This window comes from Budorcas taxicolor, chromosome 20, assembly GCF_023091745.1.
Source record: "Budorcas taxicolor isolate Tak-1 chromosome 20, Takin1.1, whole genome shotgun sequence".
Classification (NCBI taxonomy): Eukaryota; Metazoa; Chordata; class Mammalia; order Artiodactyla; family Bovidae; genus Budorcas; species Budorcas taxicolor.
In genome coordinates, this window is record NC_068929.1 from 40553446 (window position 1) to 40573021 (window position 19576).

At 40.8% G+C, this 19576-nt stretch overlaps 1 protein-coding gene across 1 annotated transcript in view; it reads left to right on the forward strand.

The window, feature by feature from the left end:
• CPLANE1 (ciliogenesis and planar polarity effector complex subunit 1) overlaps nucleotides 1-12769 on the forward strand; it is a 103282-nt gene extending 90513 nt beyond the window's left edge. The window contains exons 51-53 of the mRNA XM_052659199.1: nucleotides 4135-4224; nucleotides 11569-11741; nucleotides 12267-12769. Of these exons, the coding sequence (XP_052515159.1) occupies nucleotides 4135-4224; nucleotides 11569-11741; nucleotides 12267-12440 (437 nt within the window). The 3' untranslated portion in view covers nucleotides 12441-12769. The remainder of the gene's footprint in view (nucleotides 1-4134; nucleotides 4225-11568; nucleotides 11742-12266) is intronic.
• The last annotated feature ends 6807 nt before the right edge of the window (nucleotides 12770-19576 follow it).

The window sequence follows — 19576 nt, forward strand, 5'->3', positions numbered from 1 at the left end:
TACAATCAACCTCTAATAGATTACAGGATGGATATATCATAGAGGAGGAATAGAAGAGGCTTAGATGGAAATAATTTGTTTTTACCATTTTTGAATATTATTTTCCATATTTTAACATATAATATCTGTTATTTGTTTATTGATGGGCTTCCTGGTAGCTCAGCTGGTAAAGAATCTGCCTGCAATGCAGGAGACCTGGGTTCTATCCCTGGGTTGGTAAGATCCCCTGGAGAAGAGAAAGACTACCCACTCCAGTGTCCTGGCCTCAACTAGCCTTCCTTTAATTAATTTTGCCATATTTGGGTTTTTGTTACTAAAGTAAAACATATTTATTTGTTTAAAAATGTATAATCATAACTAACATGTAGTATAAATATATACAGCTAAGACTGTATAATAATAACTAATGAGCCAGGTTCTGTTTAATTATTAGAATTGCAACTCTGTTAGAAAGGTAATACTGTGTTCCCATTTTAAGCATCAGAAAGCTAAGGCAGAGAAAGTTGAAGTAACTCCCCAAGATCAGATATCTAGGAAGTGGTAGAGTCTGTATGCAAACCCAGTCAGGGCCACATCTAAAACGTGACCTCAGGACGCTGCCTCAGTTGAGAAAATTGGAGTTTCCATAAATCACAATCCTTTAGATAAAACTTTATAATTTTGTTAACTCTTGATTTTGGTTGACAGATTACAATAAGAAAACTGTTCTTTTTAAAACTAAAATTTCAAAATAGTAACCTTTAAAAACTTTTTTAAAAAAATTTGTACCTTATACATTTACAAAAATTAAATATCCAAAATTGGAGAGGATTTTAAACTTGAATCATGGTTTCTTAATGTCATATGGAAAGTCCTGGATTATGAAGAAATACGTCTTTTTTCTTGGACCTGTCCAGTGTTAGGCTTGTATTGTTACCTTGCACTTAACTGGGCTGAGACTTTGGCCCCCTTGGGACCCATTACCTGCCTCCTCTTGCTGAGCTATGCTTGATGAGGTGTTCCTGCTGCCAAGGCACGCAGAAGTTCTCAGTAACCCCCAGCCTGTGCAGATAAGTCCAGACCCTCTCCGTAGCCTGCATGGTGTCTTCCCTGCCGGTTTCCTTAGCCTCCTTCCTCCATAAAATCCAGATAACCCATGACACTTGCAGGCTTGTTTTCCAGACACATGCTGTGTGCTCCCATTCCAACACTGAAATTCCCCCTTATTACCATAATGATACCCTTCCAGGGTCTTGGAAGACATCCCTAATTTCAGTTATTTAGCTGTTCTAACCTGATGTAATGATTTTAACATCTGTGTTTTCACTTTTAAATTGGCTAATACTTAACTTGCACAGTGGTGTGAATACTAGAGACAAATAGTAGTAGCATTGGTGGGGACTTCCCAAAGGTAGCTCAGTGGGAAAGAATCTGCCTGCCAGTGCAGGAGATATGGGTTTGATCCCTGGATTGGGAAGATCCCCTGAAGGAAGAAATGGCAACCCACTCCCGTATTCTTGCTGGAATGATCCCATGGATAGAGGAGGCTGGTGGGCTGTAGTCTGTGTGGTCACAAAGAATTGGATATGACTGAGCGACTGAGCTCAGTAGCACAGTAGCACTGGTAACAAATCAGGTTTTTTTATTTGTTCTCTGAATCCTCAATCCAATGTTTCTGCCCCTTGTGAGGCACTACTGCAACGGGCCTTATGTTGTAGTTACGTATAAAGTTGGTTTTGTCCCATTATAGACTAAATGTTTTCAGGGTAGCAAGACTCTCTTCATCCTGTGGTGGTGGTGGTATTCAGTTGCTAAGTCATGTCCTACTCTTTGCAAACCCATGGGCTGCTACACGCCAGGCTTCCCTGTCCTTCACTATCTCCTGGAGTTTGCTCAAACTCATGTCCATTTTGTCGATGATGCCATCCCACCATCTCATCCTCAGGCACCCCCTTCTCCTTCTGCTGTCGGTCTTTCCCAGCATCAGGCTGTTTTCCAGTGAGTCATCTCTTCAAATCAGGTAGCTACGGTATTGGAGCTTTAACCTCAGTCTTTCCAATGAATATTCAAGGTTGATTTTCTTTAGGATTGGTAGGTTTGATCTCCTTGGTGTCCAACTCTCAAGAGTCTTCTCCGGCACCACAGTTCAAAAGCATCAGTTCTCTGGTGCTCTGTCTTCTTTATGATTTCTCACATCCATACATGATTACTGGAAAAACCATAGCTTTGACTCTACAGACCTTTGTCAGCAAAGTGATGTCTTTGCTTTTTAATATGCTGTCTAGGTTTGTCATAGTTTTCCTTACAAGGAGCAAGCATCTTTTATTTTCACGACTGCAGTCATCATCTGCAGTGATTTGGGAGCCCAAGAAAATAAAATCTGTCACTGTTTCCACTTTTTATCCATCTATCCGCAATGAAGTGATGGGACTGGATGCCATGATCTTCATTTTTGAATATTGAGTTTTAAGCCAACTTTTTCACTCTGCTCTTTTACCCTCATCAAGAGACTAGTTTCTTTCCCTTTCTGCCACTAGTGTTGTGTCATCTGCATATCTGAGGTTACTGATACTTCTCCGGGCAATCTTAATTCCAGCTTCTGCTTCATCCAACCCAGCATTTTGCATGGCGTACTCTTCATAGAAGTTAAATAAGCAGGGTGACAATATACAGCCTTGATGTATTCCTTTCCCAATTTTGAACCAATCCATTTTTCCATGTCCAGTTTTAACAGTTGTTTCTTGACCTGCATACAGGTTTTTCAGGATGCAGGTAAGGTGGTCTGGTATTCCCATCTCTTGAAGAATTTTCCACAGTTTGCTCTGATCCACACAGTCAAAAGCTTTAGCATAATTGAATAATTAGATAAATGGGAGAAAAGGCTATCTAGTTTTTTGCCTAAAAGTAGCTATTTATAAGCTAATTATTGTTCAAGTATATTAATGGGCAGATATTATAGTACTTATACAGTAATCATAGAACAGTATATGACTAGCTGTTATCCGAGGACCTGTCACTTAGCTTCCCTAGATCTCTAAAGGTAAAGTGGTAGAGGCAGCTTGAGGGACTGTGAACACAATGACCTTCCTGACTGCCTCTGCCACACCCAGAACCAGCCGTTCCCCTGGCAGCATTCAGAAGCAATGGGAGAAACCCGGTCAGTGAAACAGTCAACTTGACCCCACTGGGGCAAGTTTAGTCATTGTACAGATGAGAAGTTTGGATCCATTAAGATTTAACAATTCCCTGAAGTTCTTCTGTAAAAGAAATTTTCGTGAAAATACGTGTGAGTTTGACTATATATGTTGCTATCTGTCTTTTATAAAGCAGTATATGGATTTTTTTGGCTATTTTATTCAGCCCTGTGTGCAAACTGTTGAAGGTAAGCATCTTTTTTTCCCCTTGTTTTATGGTTAATTCTATCAAAAACGATATATAGAGACTACATAAGTATCTGAGAGGCATTATAGGCATAAATAATAGGTTTAGCCTTTGAAATCATCCAGGTTCATAGCCCAGCTCCCTTGCTTACTTTGTGTCGTTAGATATGTTTTTAAAAATCTACCTCATAGAGTTGTTGAGGATTATAAGTAAAATATTTTCAATAACATATACAGTAAATGGTTGCTACCAATCGTGGAATTTAAGAACCCTTAACTGATCATTCTCCTGGCATTTTGCCCAGGTATTCCACTGGGAATAGGCTTATATGCCTGGATTTTCCAGTTGCCAGAGATGTTGTTGAGGCACACATGCCAGATGAGAAAGGTCTGTGATTGTCCTATAGAGATACCAAGCCCAAAGTAGACTTTCCCTTCCTTCAGCTACACTTTGGTTTTCTTTCTTGGTTCAAATCAGCCATCTTTTACTGTGCTCAGTTGCTTCAGTCATGTCCAACTCTTTTCAGCCAGGCTCCTGTATCCATAAGATTCATGAGGTTTTTTTCAGGCAAGAATACTGGAGTGGGTTGCCATGCCCTCCTCCAGGGGATCTTCCCTATCTAGGGACTGAACCCATGTCTCCTGCATTGCAGGTGGACTTTATACTGATGAGCCATAAACTAGTCAGATTTCTGTCTTCAGTGAATTTACAACCTGAAAGATGAAAAATCACACATGCGTATGGAAAGTTAAAGGAGTTTTCCTATCTTTGTAGAAACTGCTACTTTTACCATACAGAGAAAAGCTGGTGCAGCCAAAATGGCAGTTAGAAAGGTTGTACAATCTCCAGTTATCATCCAAAAAGGTATAGGATAAAGGATGGAAAGTTCTGGGGCTTAATACTAAAAGTTTTTAAATCATAAATCACTCTTAGAAATGTCAGATACAGATTTTAGTATGAAATGGTGGATGGTGGTAATGGGCTTAATAAGGATACTGCCCAACATAAAAACAAGTGGTCAGGAAGGGGCTGTGACCACATAGCCATAGAGCACATAGACCCATAAGTGTGGCCAAAGTAGCTCTCCTCTGATCATCTAGAGAGAAGGAAATGATAGCTCATTATCTCAGTTCCTGACATCTCCTCTAGCCCATCCCTCAACTGCTGTTACTTTTTACAATTTAAAACATAGTTTCACATTCATCCTCCTTTTAACTCTCAGGTTGTTAATGCCAGGTTGATAGGGCAACTCTTATCCCCATCTTACAGCTGAGCAAACTAAGGCAGAGAATTTAAGTGGCCTCCTCACATCCCCTTAGAACAATAGAAAGAACAGCTATAGACTGAAAGTAAGGGGATGGAAAAAGATACTCCTTGTAAATGGAAATCAAAAGAAAGGTGGAGTAGAAATACTCATATCAGACAAAATAGACTTTAAAGAATATTACAAGAGAGAAGAACACTACATAATAATCCAAGATATAACAATTGCAAATATATGTGCACCCAACATAGGAGCACCTCAATATATAATAAGGCAAATACTAACAGCCATAAAAGGAGAAATTGACAATAACACAGTAATAGTGGGGTATTTTAACATCCAACTTTCATCAGTGGATAGATCATCCAGACAGAAAATCAATAAAGAATCACAGTTCTTAAATGACACATTAGACCAGATGGACTTAACTAATATTTATAGAGCATCCCATCCAAAAGCAGCAGAATACACCTTCTCAAGTGCACATGGAATATTCTCCAGGATTGATCACATACTGGGCTACAAAGCAAGCCTTCATAAATTTAAGAAAATTGAAATTATATCAAGCATCTTTTCTGACCACAACACTGTGAGATTAGAAATCAACTACAAGGTTAAAAAACTGGAAAAAACACAAATATGTGGAAGCTAAACAATATGCTACTAAACAACCAATGGCTCACTAAAGAAACCAAAAAATAGAGAAAAATGACAATGAAAGCACAGTGATCCAAAACCTACGGGACATAGTTCTAAGAAATAAGAAAAACTTCAAATAACAATCTAACCTTACAGCTAAAGCAACTACAGATAGAAGAACAAACAAAATCCAAAGTTAGTAGAAAGAAAGAAAGAAATAAAGATCAGAGCAGATATAAATGAAAGAGATGAATGAAACAGTTGAAAAAGATCAATGAAACTAAAAGCTTGTTTATCTTTGAAAAGATAAACAAAAGTGATAAACTTTTAGCCAGACTCATCAAGAAAAAAAGGGAGAGGGCTTAAATCAATAAAATTTGAAATGAAAAAGAAGTTACAATGGACACCACAGAAATACAAAGGATCATAAGAGACTACTACAAGCAACCATATGACAATAAAATGGACAACCTAGAAGAAATGGACACATTCTTAGAAAGGTACAATCTCTGGAGACTAAATCAGGAAATAGAAAACAGGAACAAACCAGTCACAAGCACTGAATTGAAACTGATTTTAAAACTTCCAACAAACTCAAGTCCAGGACCAGATGGCTTCACAGGTGAATTGTATCAAACAATTAGAAAAGAGTTAACCAACCTGTCCTTCTGAAACTATTCCAAAAGATTGCCATGGAAAGAATACTCCCAAACTAATTCTGTGAGGCCACCATCACCCTGATACCAAAACCAGACAAAGATGGCACACAAAAAAAGAAGATGACAGGTCAGTATCACCAATGAACATAGATGCAGAAATACTCAAGAAAATACTAGCAAACCAAATCCAGCAATACATTAAAAGGATCATACACCATGATCAAGTGGGATTTGTCCCAGGGATTGCAAGGGTTTTCCATGCCTAGAGAAGTTCCTTTAGCATTTGTTGTAAAACTGGTTTAATGGTGCTGAATTCTCTTAACTTCTGCTTCTCTGGAAAGCTTTTGATTTTTCCCATCAAATCTGATTGAAAATCTTGCTGGGTAGAGTGTTCTTGGTTGAAAGTTCTTCCCTTTCATCACTTGAAATATATCATGCCATTCCCTTCTGGCTTGTAGAGGTTCTCTTGATAAATCACCTGATGATCTTGTGGGATTTCCATTGTATGTTGTTGTTTTTTTCCCTTCTTGCTTTTAAATTATCTTTGTTTTTAATTTTTGTCAGTTTGATTACTACGTGTCTCAGTGTATTCTTCCTTGAGTTTATCCTGCCTGGGACTGTGTGTCTCCTGTACTTGGTTGACTATGTCCTTTCTCATGTTAGGGGTGTTTTCAGCTGTTACCTCTTCAAATATTTTCTCAGGTCCTTTCTCTCTTCTTTTTCTGGGACCCATATAATGCAAATATCGGTGTGTTTAATGTTGTCCCAGAGGTCTCTTAGGCTGTCTTCATTCATTTTCATTCTTTTTTCTATATTGTGTTTCGCAGCAGTGATTTCCACCATTCTGTCCTTCATGTCACTTACCTGTTCTTCTGCCTCAGTTATTCTGCTCTTGATTCCTTCTCGTCTACTGTTCATTTCTGTTCATTCTTCTAGGTCTTTGGTAAACATTTCCATTCTTTTTCCCAGATCCTAGATTATCTTCTCTATCATTATTCTGCATTCTTTTTATGGAAGGTTGCCTAGCTCCACTTATTCTAGTTGTTTTTCTGGGGATTGACCTTGTTCCTTCATCTGGGACATTATCCTGTTTCTTTTTATTTTGGTTCAGTTCAGTTTAGTCACTCAGTCATATCTGACTCTGCGACCCCATGAATCGCAGCACGCCAGGCCTCCCTGTCCATCACCAACTCCCGGAGTTCACTCAGACTCATGTCCATCGAGTCAGTGATGCCATCCAGCCTTCTCATCCTCTGTCGTCCGCTTCTCCTCCTGCCCCCAATCCCTCCCAGCATCAGAGTCTTTTCCAATGAGTCAACTGTTCGCATCAGGTGGCCAAGTACTGGAGTTTCAGCTTTAGCATCATTCCTTCCAAAGAAATCCCAGAGCTGATCTCCTTTAGAATGGACTGGTTGGATCTCCTTGCAGTCCAAGGGACTCTCAAGAGTCTTCTCCAACACCACAGTTCAAAAGCATCAATTCTTCGGCACTCAGCTTTCTTCACAGTCCAACTCTCACATCCATACATGACCACTAGAAAAACCATAGCCTTAACTAGACGGACGTTTGTTGGCAAAGTAATGTCTCTGCTTTTCAATATGCTATCTAGGTTGGTCATAGCTTTCCTTCCAAGGAGTAAGCGTCTTTTAATTTCATGGCTGCAGTCACCATCTGCAGTGATTTTGGAGCCCCCCCAAAAAAAGTCTGCCACTGTTTCCACTGTTTCCCCATCTGTTTCCCAGGAAGTGATGGGACCAGATGCCATGATCTTCGTTTTCTGAATGTTGAGCTTTAAGCCAACTTTTTCACTCTCCTCTTTCACTTTCATCAAGAGGCTTTTTAGTTCCTCTTCACTTTCTGCCATAAGGGTGGTGTCACCTGGTATCTGAGGTTATTGATATTTGTTCCAGCAATCTTGATTCCTGCTTGTGTTTCTTCCAGTCCAGCATTTCTCATGATGTACTCTGCATAGAAGTTAAATAAGCAGGGTGACAATATACAGCCTTGACGTACTCCTTTTCCTATTTGGAACCAGTCTGTTTTTCCATGTCCAGTTCTTTTTTTTTTTTTTTTTTAATTTTTATTTTTAATTTTACTTTACAATACTGTATTGGTTTTGCCATACATTGACATGAATCCACCACGGGTGTACATGTGTTCCCAAACATGAACCCCCCTCCCACCTCCCTCCCCATAACATCTCTCTGGGTCATCACTGTGCACCAGCCCCAAGCATGCTGTATCCTGCATCGGACATAGACTGGTGATTCGATTCTTACATGATAGTATATATGTTACAATGCCATTCCCCCAAATCATCCCACCCTCTCCCTCTCCCTTCTAACTGTTGCTTCCTGACCTGCATATAGGTTTCTCAAGAGGCAGGTCAGGTGGTCTGGGATTCCCATCTTTTGAAGAATTTTCCACAGTTGATTGTGATCCACACAGTCAAAGGCTTTGGCATAGTCAATAAACCAGAAATAGATGTTCGTCTGGAACTCTCTTGCTGTTTCGATGATCCACTGGATGTTGGCAGTTTGATCAATTGGATCTTCTGGCTTTATGGTAGGGCTAATGGTGACTTCCAAGAGGACTTATGCTAAGACACATATCCCAGGACTGCTACTACCAATGCCTTGGTCCCCACAATGGGCCACTGCTGACCCATGCCTCTGCGGAGACCCTCAAACTCTCATAGCCAAGTTTGTCAGTGTCCTCTGGGGTCGCTGTGCCTTCCCCCTGGGTCCTGGTGCACACAAGCTTTTGTTTGTGCCCTCAAGAGTGGACTCTGTTTCCCACAGTCCTGTGGGAGTCCTTTAATCAAATCCCACTGGCCTTCAGATGCCCTGGGGATTCCCAGTCCCTTTGCCAGATCCCCAAGCTGGGAAGCCTGATGTGGGGCCTAGAACCTTCACAACAGTGTGAGAACTTCTTTGTTATTATTGTTATCCAGTGTGTGTGGGTTGCCCACCCCACAGGTTTGGGATTTCATTTCATTGTGATTGTTCCCCTCCTACCATCTTGTTGCAGTTTCTCCTTTGTCCTTGGATATCGGGTATCTTTTTTTGGTGGGTCCCGGTGTCCTTTGGTCGATAGTTGATCAACAGTTGTGATTTTGGTGCTCTCTGAGAAGATGATGAGCACATGTCCTTCTGCTCTACCATCTTAAACCAGTCTCTGCAAGCATTTTTCAGTATCTGCAAATCAGTGTGATACATCAAGTTGAAGAATAAAAGCCATATGATCATCTTAATAGATGTAGAACAAGGTTTTGATAAAATTCAACTCCATTTATGATAAACACTCTCCAAAAGTGTGCATTGCGGGAACATGACAGTGTTAGTTGCTCAGTTATATCCAACTCTTTGCAACCCTATGGACTGTAGCCTGCCAGGCTTCTCCATCCATGGGATTCTCCAGGCAAGAACACTGGAGTGGGTTGCCATTTCCTTCTCCAGTGCGTGAAAGTGAAGTCGTTCAGTCATGTCCAACTCATCTGTCTGACTCTTCGCGACCCCATGGACTGCAGCATACCAGGCTCCTCTGTCCATGGGATTTTCTAGGCAAGAGTACTAGAGTGGGTTGCCACTGCCTTCTCCGAGATTCAGTGCAATCCCTATCAAATTACCATATAACTAGAACAAAAAAAAGTTTTAATTTGTATGGAAACACAAAAAACCCTGAATGGCCAAAGTAATTCTGAGAAAGAAAAAACAGACCTTGAGGAATCAGGCTCCTTGACTTCAGACTCTACTACAAAACTGCAGTCATGAAAACAGTATGGTACTGGCACAGAAACAGAAACATAGATCAGTGGAACAGGATAGACAGTCCAGAGGTCAAGCTATGCTCCTCTTGTTGGTTAATCTGTGAGAAAGGAGTCAAGACTATACAATGGAGAAAATACAGTCTCTTCAATAAATGGTGCTGGGAAAACTGAAAAGCTAGATATATAAAAATGAAATTAGAACATTCTTTAACACCATACATAAAGTAAACGCAAATGGATTAAAGACCTAAATGTAAGACCGGATACTATAAGACTCCTAGGTGAAAACTTAGAACACTTTTTGCAATCACAGCAATCTTGTTTTCTATCCGTTTCCTAGAGTCATGGAAATAAAAATAAACGAATGGGACCTAGTTAAACTCAAAAGCTTTTACACAGTAAAGGAAGCCATAAACAAAATGAAAAGACAACCCATGGAACAGGAGAAAATACTTGCAAAAAAATAGGATCGACAGGGAGTTAATCTCCAAATATACAAATATATTTGAAATATACAGTTCACATAGCTCAATTTCAAATAAACAACCCAATCAAAAAATGGGCAGAAGACCTAAACAGACATTTCTCCAAAGAAGACATACAGATGGCCAGCAGACACATGAAAATATGCTTGGACTTACAGTGGTGGGAACTCTCCACTTTCAATGCAGAGGGAGTGGTTCGATACCTGGTTAGGGAGCTATGATCCCATATGCTGCATAGCGCCACAAAAAAAAAAGAAAAAGAAAAAGAAAATTTGAAAAAACGCTGGGAGAGGTTGTGAGGGAAGGGGAATCCTTCTACACTGTTGGTTGGAGTGTAAATTAGTACAGCCACTGTGGAGAACAGTATGGAAGTTCCTTACAAATCTAAAAATAGAGCTACCATATGATTGAGTGATCCCACTCCTGGGCATGTATCTGGAGAAAACCATGGTTCAAAAGGATACATTCACCCCAGTGTTCACTGCAGTGCTGTTTACAACAGCCCGGATATGGAAGCAACCTAAATGTACATCACAGAGGAAAGGATAATGAAGGTGTGGTACATATATACAATGAAATATTACTTACCATCAAGAAGAATGAAACATCATTTGCAACAACATGGACAGACGAAATTATACTGAGCAAAGTATGTTAGAGAAAGACAAATACCATATGATGGCACGTAAACGTGAAATCTAAAATAAATTACACAAATGAACATATTTACAAAACAGACAGACTTAGAGTATGAACTTATGGTCCCCTGGGGGAGCAAATGGTGGGAAGGAATAGATTTGGAGTCTGGGATAGACATGTACCCACTTGCTATATATTTAAGATAGATAACCAACAAGGTCCTACTGTATAGCACAAGAAATTCTGCTCAATGTTATTAAGCTAAATGAAAAAAGGACTTGAAAAAGAGCAGATACATGTATATGTACAACTAAATCACTTTGCTGTATACCTGAGAACTAACACAATACTGTTAATCAAACATTGTTAATTGCTAATCAAATATTGTTAATCAGCCTGGAGAAGGAAATGGCAACCCATTCCAGTACTCTTGGCTGGAAAATCCCGTGGACAGAGGAGCCTGGTACTCCATGGGGTGGCAAAGAGTTGGATACAACTGAGCAATTTCACTTTTCTTTCCTAACCAACCATACTCCAATGTAAAATAAAAAGTTAAAGAGTTGGCCAGAATTCAGTTTTCCTTCTCTCAAACCAACCGAACAGGAATTGCTAGAACCCTAGAGCCAGCCAGACCTTGTGATTCCAATATTAGATGAGATTGGCTGCCTTAGATTTGACAGTAAAAGTCACAATAAGGTGCAAACTTAGCAATGAATCAGTCCTAAAGTATGCTTTGTTCTTTTCCCTGGAAAGGCCCCAATGCTCCCTGTCGGCAGTGTATAAAAAGTCACAGAAGCTCTGGGCTTGCTCCTCAAACCAAGGAGGTGTGTATAGAGTATGAGAGAGGAGAGACTGTGGTGAGCCCGTGGTTGGTACCTTCAGACATCCGTGCGATTCTCCACGAGAGTCACAGTTCCCTGCTACAGGTATGCAGTATTCCAGGTGTCAGTTTGCCTAGGGATTATTTGTATTCTTAAGGGTGTTTTCTTTGCATATTTACTTATTTTCTGTGTATGTGCAGGAGGTAGACATACTTCAGGGTTGTTAGGTCAGTTTGAAGTAGTGATTCAAAACGTCTACACCTTGGGCTGAATACTCTAGCATTTGTCTTTCAGAATTTTCCTTGACTGCATATTTTCTTTTTAACAACAACAAAAAAAACACAACCCAAACAAAACACAACAGAAACGTAAGAACAGAATATTGTACTATAAGTGCGACAGTCCGTTCTGCCTACTCTTCAGGCCTGGTACCAGCATCTCGTGTCAAAAGATGGTCATTCGTCCCATCGCCAGTCCAGATGTGCTGGGCAACGGCAGCCCTGGTTCCCTTCGTATTTCCATCACTCTTTGGTGGATGAGCAGCTCTAGGGTCTTTGGAAAACTTAGCTCATGTGCCATTTATTTTTTTTTCCTCAGGACCACAATTTACTGTCTTTCTCAATTTGATAGGACTCCTCACCAACTGAAGAAAAGTCAGAGGCTCCTTTGGGGGTAGGTGGCATGGAGAGCTTGTCTGAGAGCACAGGCAGCATCCTCAGCAAGCTTGACTGGGATGCTGTGGAAGACATGGTGGCCGGCGTGGAGGACAGGAGCCTTTCTGTCCACTGGGCCCTGAACCTGTAAGACCTGAGCGTCACTCTGCTTCCACATGAAGGCCCGCAGCTCAGTGATAACGTTCAGCAAGATGTCGTGGGTTTAAGGGAGAGAAGCGATGGAGGAGGCAGTGTGAATTCACCACCTGTAAGCACCTTGTTACTTGGATTAGACATTTTAAGAGGGAAAATAAACATTTCCCAATTATTTTGCTTTCAAGGGAAAAGGGTTAACTATAGTCGTCGTATGATATGTTTTTGCATTTGACTTATTATCTTTAGGTATAATTTTTTAAATGATGAAATAAACAGTACCTTTCAAGCCAAACTTATATCTAAGCTACTTTCAATAAAAATCTATCTCTCATCTTCCTTTATCTCCTGAGTTTTGAGAAACAACCTTATGTGGGTAAATCTGATAGAAAAAAAAAATTCTTTCATTGAGGTGAAGTTCACTCTCTCACCCGAGACACTCTATAATGAACTCCATTTAAAACATATCCTAAAATTGTATAGGGCTTGGCCTAGGAGTAAAAAGGAACTAACCACCTTCCACCAATTCTGAACTTCTAAATAAACCACGTTTCATGTCGTCCAGATCTTCTGTCCTCTGTCCTCAGCTAGAAAAAACTTGGAGGAAGAAAAGGAGATGGATGATTTGGGTGGGGAAGAAAGTGACTGTGACTCTTGACTCTGGAACGCTCATGTTAACTTTGTGAAAACCGTGGGGCAGAGACCTGGGTAATTATGATGCTGCACCCAAACAGCGTCATAATCTTGGAAATAATTTTTTATGAGAAAAAAACTAAAAACCTTCACATATTTGTCCATTTTTAGTGCTGTATCAAAGAATATTATCTGAAAAAGAATGTTAAATATTCCTCCTTTTCCAACTACCTACTTGTATGAGGCCAGACTTTCTTCATACACTTCATCTAAAAAGACATCAACGCAGAAGCTGCTTTGAGAATTCAGCAGTCATCTGTTAAGCCAGAAATGAAGATATTTGTAAAACTTTCAAACATCGCCATGCATCACATGTTAACATTGAATGGGGGGGGGGGGTCATTGTAATTTAAACATTTTTCTCAGTTTTCATTTCTGACATAAATATTGACAGATACACCTACATTAAAGCTCTTTGGGCTCCTCAGTAATCATGAGTATGAGGAGAATAAAAAGTTTAAGAACTGCTGCTTTAGAGGTAACAATGCGAGCTGAGCCCACCAGAGTTTTGCTGTTCAGTAACTTGGTCATGTCCAACTCTTTGTGCCCTGTGGACTGCAGCACGCCAGGCTTCCCTGTTCATCTCTCAGAGTTTGCTCAAACTCATGTTCATTGAGTCGGTGATGCAACCTCCATCTGATTCTCTGTCATCCCCTTCTCCTGCCTTAAATCTTTCCCAGCATCAAGGTCTTTTAAGACTATACAGAGTCAATATTGACATTTCACTCTCACTACTTCCTGATAAACTGGTGTTATACCTGTTCACTCCTGTTGTGATTTAAACATTCGGTTGGCCTTTGAGGGTGTTGCCTCCGGTGTTTTTCCATTTCCTCCTTCAGATCCATATTTATGTGTAGCGTTTCTCTTCCGACTGAAGGTCATTAGCGTTTCTTATTGTGCAGATCCTCTGGCAGTTCTCTCGGGTTTCACTGGCTGAACTATGATCCTTCACTGTCATTCTTGAAGGGTATTTTTGCAGCAGTTATTCTAGGACAAGGTCTTTACTTCTAAGATGGGCCTTCCTGTTGTATAAACTGGATGCCTGGAATGTTAATAGGCTGTCAGCAAGATCTCCATTTTGTGGCTGAGCTGGGCCTCCAACATCCCCCAGAGACTGTTGTCTCTCAACATTTCAGTATAGTAACAGCTTTCTGGTAAAGCCCCTTGTACTCTTGCCCAGAACTGGATATGAGCAGCTCAACTCTCATCCAAGGACACACAGGGAGCCACCAACGAGGCCTTACAGAGTCTGGTCAATGGTTACCATCCTACACTTCGACCTCTGCCTCCTCAGCTTAGCAGGACCGCTGTGGTCTCCTTGGACATAACTTGTTATGCTGGAGTCGTGACGATACACTTAACAAGCCAAGCACTGGTGAGACTTACCTTGCGAGCCTCTCTTCCCTCGGGGATCACTGTCTCTTGCTGCATGCTGTCCAGTGTCTAAAAGCAGCTGCCTCACATATACTTTGTCCAGTTTTATGGTTACAGCAGCAAGGCTAGTCCTGTATCGATTACCCTGTCATAGCTAGAAGTGGACGTCTTCTCTGGTCTCGGAGAACTTTGCATACAGCAAATCTGAAAGAGGACTGAAGAGGGGTAGAACGTGTCAGCAGAGGACCGATGGCCCTAGGCAGTCTCCAGCATCTAGCTTGAATATGTTCTTTTGGTCTTCAGAAAACTACAGTATAATTCGTGTGCCTGACACAGAGAAAACATCCTTCCAAGGAAGGGTCTAGACTGTGTACCTTCCAAACGTAGGTTAAAAGAAAGTTTCCACATCTAGATTTTAGCACTTGCCATACTTGGGGTTACCTCAGTTATCAAAAGGATTCCTAACTTCTCAAAACAATATCATTTTGCTCACATTTTTATTGGAAAATATGTTATACAGCATTTAATAGCATGCATCTCTAAACCAAAGCCACATCTGAGTGTCCTACTCTATTCTGGCTGAGTTTGGAATCTAAACAAAGGAAGCTCAAACACAAGGCTTCTGCCGAGAAATTGCCTCATGGACCTGGGTGGCCGTCGCTGCCTCCCGCCTTGCCTTCCTACTTCAGCTCCTGTTGTTTCTAGCCCTAGTGCATGCTCACATGTTTGATGGCTTCATGGAAAGCCATCCTAGTTCAAACCTTTTTTCATTTCCCAGCAGCTCAAGTAATATGTTTGTGTCTTGCTTAGCTTTTCTATAAGAAGCCAATCCTTGGAGCTTGCTGAAGAAACAGGAGAGACAGGAATGGTATAGAAGCCACACTGGTAGCCCTCCAGAACTCCACTTTCCTTTAGGCATTGCTCATATCCTGACCCTTCGTGTGTGTTCAGCATCTAGACTGTGACTTTGTGTCATTAAGGAGAACCTAACAGAAACTAATGCTTTCATTTTCATAAAGATTGAATCTGGGGAACATGTGAGAAGAAAAGAACCCTTGTTAGGTAGGGTTGGTGTATAGGTTGGGAATGAATCTATATATGTGGGGCGTAGGGCCAACTTCTGTGGGGAGTTGCCTAACTGAAGGGAAAGTTTTTATATAGGACTTTATAAAACAATGATACTAATTTGAAAAGAATTATTTAAACTATATTCAAATCCAGGAAATATAAAAACAAGGTAATTAAAATAACTTCAGTGTTAACTTTAAAATGGTAAATAAGATATTTTACCATTTGATAAATTATTTTTATTCTAAGACCTAAATGAAAGGATAATAAAGGAATATTAAAATGTATAAATCAACACAAGCTAAGAGAGTTGGACAGGAGATATTGCTGGAGAAGAGAAGTCACAGGAGGTCTAAGAGGGTGGAGGAAGCCATAATTTGTGCAGAAAAGGGTAATGATAAACAGTGTACTTAAGACTCAGAGCTGACAAGTACAAAAAGGGAGATGTGAGACAATCATGGTGTACGTCTTATTAGAACAGTTGCAACTCCTCATTTCTCTATCCCTCGTGCATAGAACTCCCAGCATCTATGCCCCAGGCAAGAGTCCAGCTTCCCATCTGATGACCTTAGAGCAGACAGCAGCAAATCTGGCTGCTTTCTGTTCTTTTAAATAAAGTTTTACTGAAAGACAACCTGCCCATCCATTCATATGTTCTCTGTGCTGCTTTTGCACAGCAGAGGCAGAGTTGCATTGTTGCTACATAGACCATGTGACTTGCAAAGCCTAAAATACTTAGTGATTCTTTACAAAAAAAGTTTGTGAATCACTGCTGTAGACTTGACCCCACCAGATGGAATCTACCTATACATTCAGAGCTCCAGTAAACTTGCTAGTGCCCTGCTTTAAACCTGAAGGGACAGTTAGGCATCACTTGACATGCAGGAAGAGACCCTCTTCATGAAAGGGACAGTCCAAATTAAATGAGCAAAATAACAAAGAGATCTGGTTTGTTAACCAAAGAAGAAACGGTTTTTACAATTAATGAATTGGAAGGCTCCAACAATGACAGAGGAATCCCTATTGTGAGAATTCCCATGAGGTTATTTCTGTTAATAAAGCAGATTGATATTTCTAATTGGTGAGTGGCAGGAGTTCAACATCAATTGATTCCCACTTAAAAAAGGAGTATACATGTATACATTATAGGGGACTGGAATGCAAAAGTAGGAAGTCAAGAAACACCTGGAGTAATAGGCAAATTTGGCCTTGGAATGCGGAATGAAGCAGGGCAAAGACTAATAGAGTTGTGCCAAGAAAATGCACTGGTCATAGTAAATACCCTCTTCCAACAACACAAGAGAAGACTCTACACATGGACATCACCAGATGGTCAACACCGAAATCAGATTGATTATATTCTTTGCAGCCAAAGATGGAGAAGCTCTATACAGTGAGCAAAAACAAGACAGGGAGCTGACTGTGGCTCAGATCATGAACTCCTTATTGCCAAATTCAGACTTAAATTGAAGAAAGCAGGGAAAACCGCTAGACCATTCAGGTATGACCTAAATCAAATCCCTTATGATTATACAGTGGAAGTGAGAAATAGATTTAAGGGCCTAGATCTGATATATAGAGTGCCTGATGAACTATGGAATGAGGTTTGTGACATTGTAAAGGAGACAGGGATCAAGACCATCCCCACGGAAAAGAAATGCAAAAAAGCAAAATGGCTGTCTGCGGAGGCCTTACAAATAGCTGTGAAAAGAAGAGAAGCAAAAAGCAAAGGAGAAAAGGAAAGATATAAGCATCTGAATGCAGAGTTCCAAAGAATAGCAAGAAGGGATAAGAAAGCCTTCTTCAGCGATCAATGCAAAGAAATAGAGGAAAAGAACAGAATGGGAAAGACTAGAGATCTCTTCAAGAAAATTAGAGATACCAAGGGAACATTTCATGCAAAGATGGGCTCGATAAAGGACAGAAATGGTATGGACCTAACAGAAGCAGAAGATATTAAGAGGTAGCAAGAATACACAGAAGAACTGTACAAAAGAGATCTTCATGACCCGGATAATCACGATGGTGTGATCACTCATCTAGAGCCAGACATCCTGGAATGTGAAGTCAAGTGGGCCTTAGAAAGCATCACTAGGAACAAAGCTAGTGGAGGTGATGGAATTCCAGTGGAGCTATTTCAAATCCTAAAAGGTGATGCTGTGAAGGTGCCGCACTCAGTATGCCAGCAAACTTGGAAAACTCAGCAGTGGCCACAGGACTGGAAAAGGTCTGTTTTCATTCCAATCCCAAAGAAAGGCAATGCCAAAGAATGCTCAAACTACCGAACAATTGCACTCATCTCACACGCTAGTAAAGTAATGCTCAAAATTCTCCAAGCCAGGCTTCAACAATATGTGAACCGTGAACTTGCTGATGTTCAAGCTGGTTTTAGAAAAGGCAGAGGAACCAGAGATCAAATTGCCAGCATCAACTGGATCATGGAAAAAGCAAGAGAGTTCCAGAAAAACATCTATTTCTGCTTTATTGACTATTCCAAAGCCTTTGACTGTGTGGATCACAATAAACTGTGGAAAATTCTGAAAGTGATGGGAATACCAGACCACCTGACCTGCCTCTTAAGAAATCTGTATGCAGGTCAGGAAGCAGCAGTTAGAACTGGACATGGAACAACAGACTGGTTCCAAATAGGAAAAGGAGTACGTCAAGGCTGTATATTGTCACCCTGCTTATTTAACTTCTATGCAGAGTACATCATGAGAAATGCTGGACTGGAAGAAACACAAGCTGGAATCAAGATTGCCGGGAGAAATATCAATAACCTCAGATATGCAGATGACACCACCCTTATGGCAGAAAGTGAAGAGGAACTAAAAAGCCTCTTGATGAAAGTGAAAGAGGAGAGTGAAAAAGTTGGCTTAAAGCTCAACATTCAGAAAACAAAGATCGTGGCATCCGGTCCCATCACTTCATGGGAAACAGATGGGGTAACAGTGGAAACAGTGTCAGACTTTATTTTTTTGGGCTCCAAAATCACTGCAGATGGTGATTGCAACCATGAAATTAAAAGACTCCTTGGAAGAAAAGTTATGACCAACCTAGATAGTATATTCAAAAGCAGAGACATTACTTTGCCGACTAAGGTCCGTCTAGTCAAGGCTATGGTTTTTCCTGTGGTCATGTATGGATGTGAGAGTTGGACTGTGAAGAAGGCTGAGCGCCAAAGAATTGATGCTTTTGAACTGTGGTGTTGGAGAAGACTCTTGAGAGTCCCTTGGACTGCAAGGAGATCCAACCAGTCCATCCTAAAGGAGATCAGCCCTGGGATTTCTTTGGAAGGAATGATGCTGAAGCTGAAGCTCCAGTACTTCGGCCACCTCATGCGAAGAGTTGACACATTGGAAAAGACTCTGATGCTGGGAGGGATTGGGGGCAGGAGGAGAAGGGGATGACAGAGGATGAGATGGCTTGATGGCATCACTGACTCGACTGACGTGAGTCTGAGTGAACTCCGGGAGGTGGTGATGGACAGGGAGGCCTGGCGTGCTACAATTCATGGGGTCGCAAAGAGTCGGACACGATTGTGCGACTGAACTGATACATGTATTTACCAAGTGTATGTGTGGCTTCATTGCCTTTGTCCCTACTCTTGACTCTTGATGAGTGATGGCTAGTGGTTTCTCGTTCAGGCAGGAAGCTAAGTAGATTCTGTATTTGCCTTGCAGAATACTCCACCAGCAGATGGATATATGTCTAGATTTGGGGCAAATGGCAGCAAGCTTGATTGTGATTGCAGGTCCATGCTACAGTATCTCTACCCTGGCTCTACTGACAATAAAGCTGTTAATTTTATCTCCATCTGTCTGACTTCAGTTTGTAATTCTTATCAGAATTCCAAGGAGTGAGGTAATGTGATTTTTCAACCTCCTTAAATCTGAACATAGGATGCATTGGCTGTGGCTTGAGCTCAGGGCACCAAATGGCAACTGAGAAGTCTACTTTTTAATCTGATAGATTTATATGAGATGTTGCATTCACAGA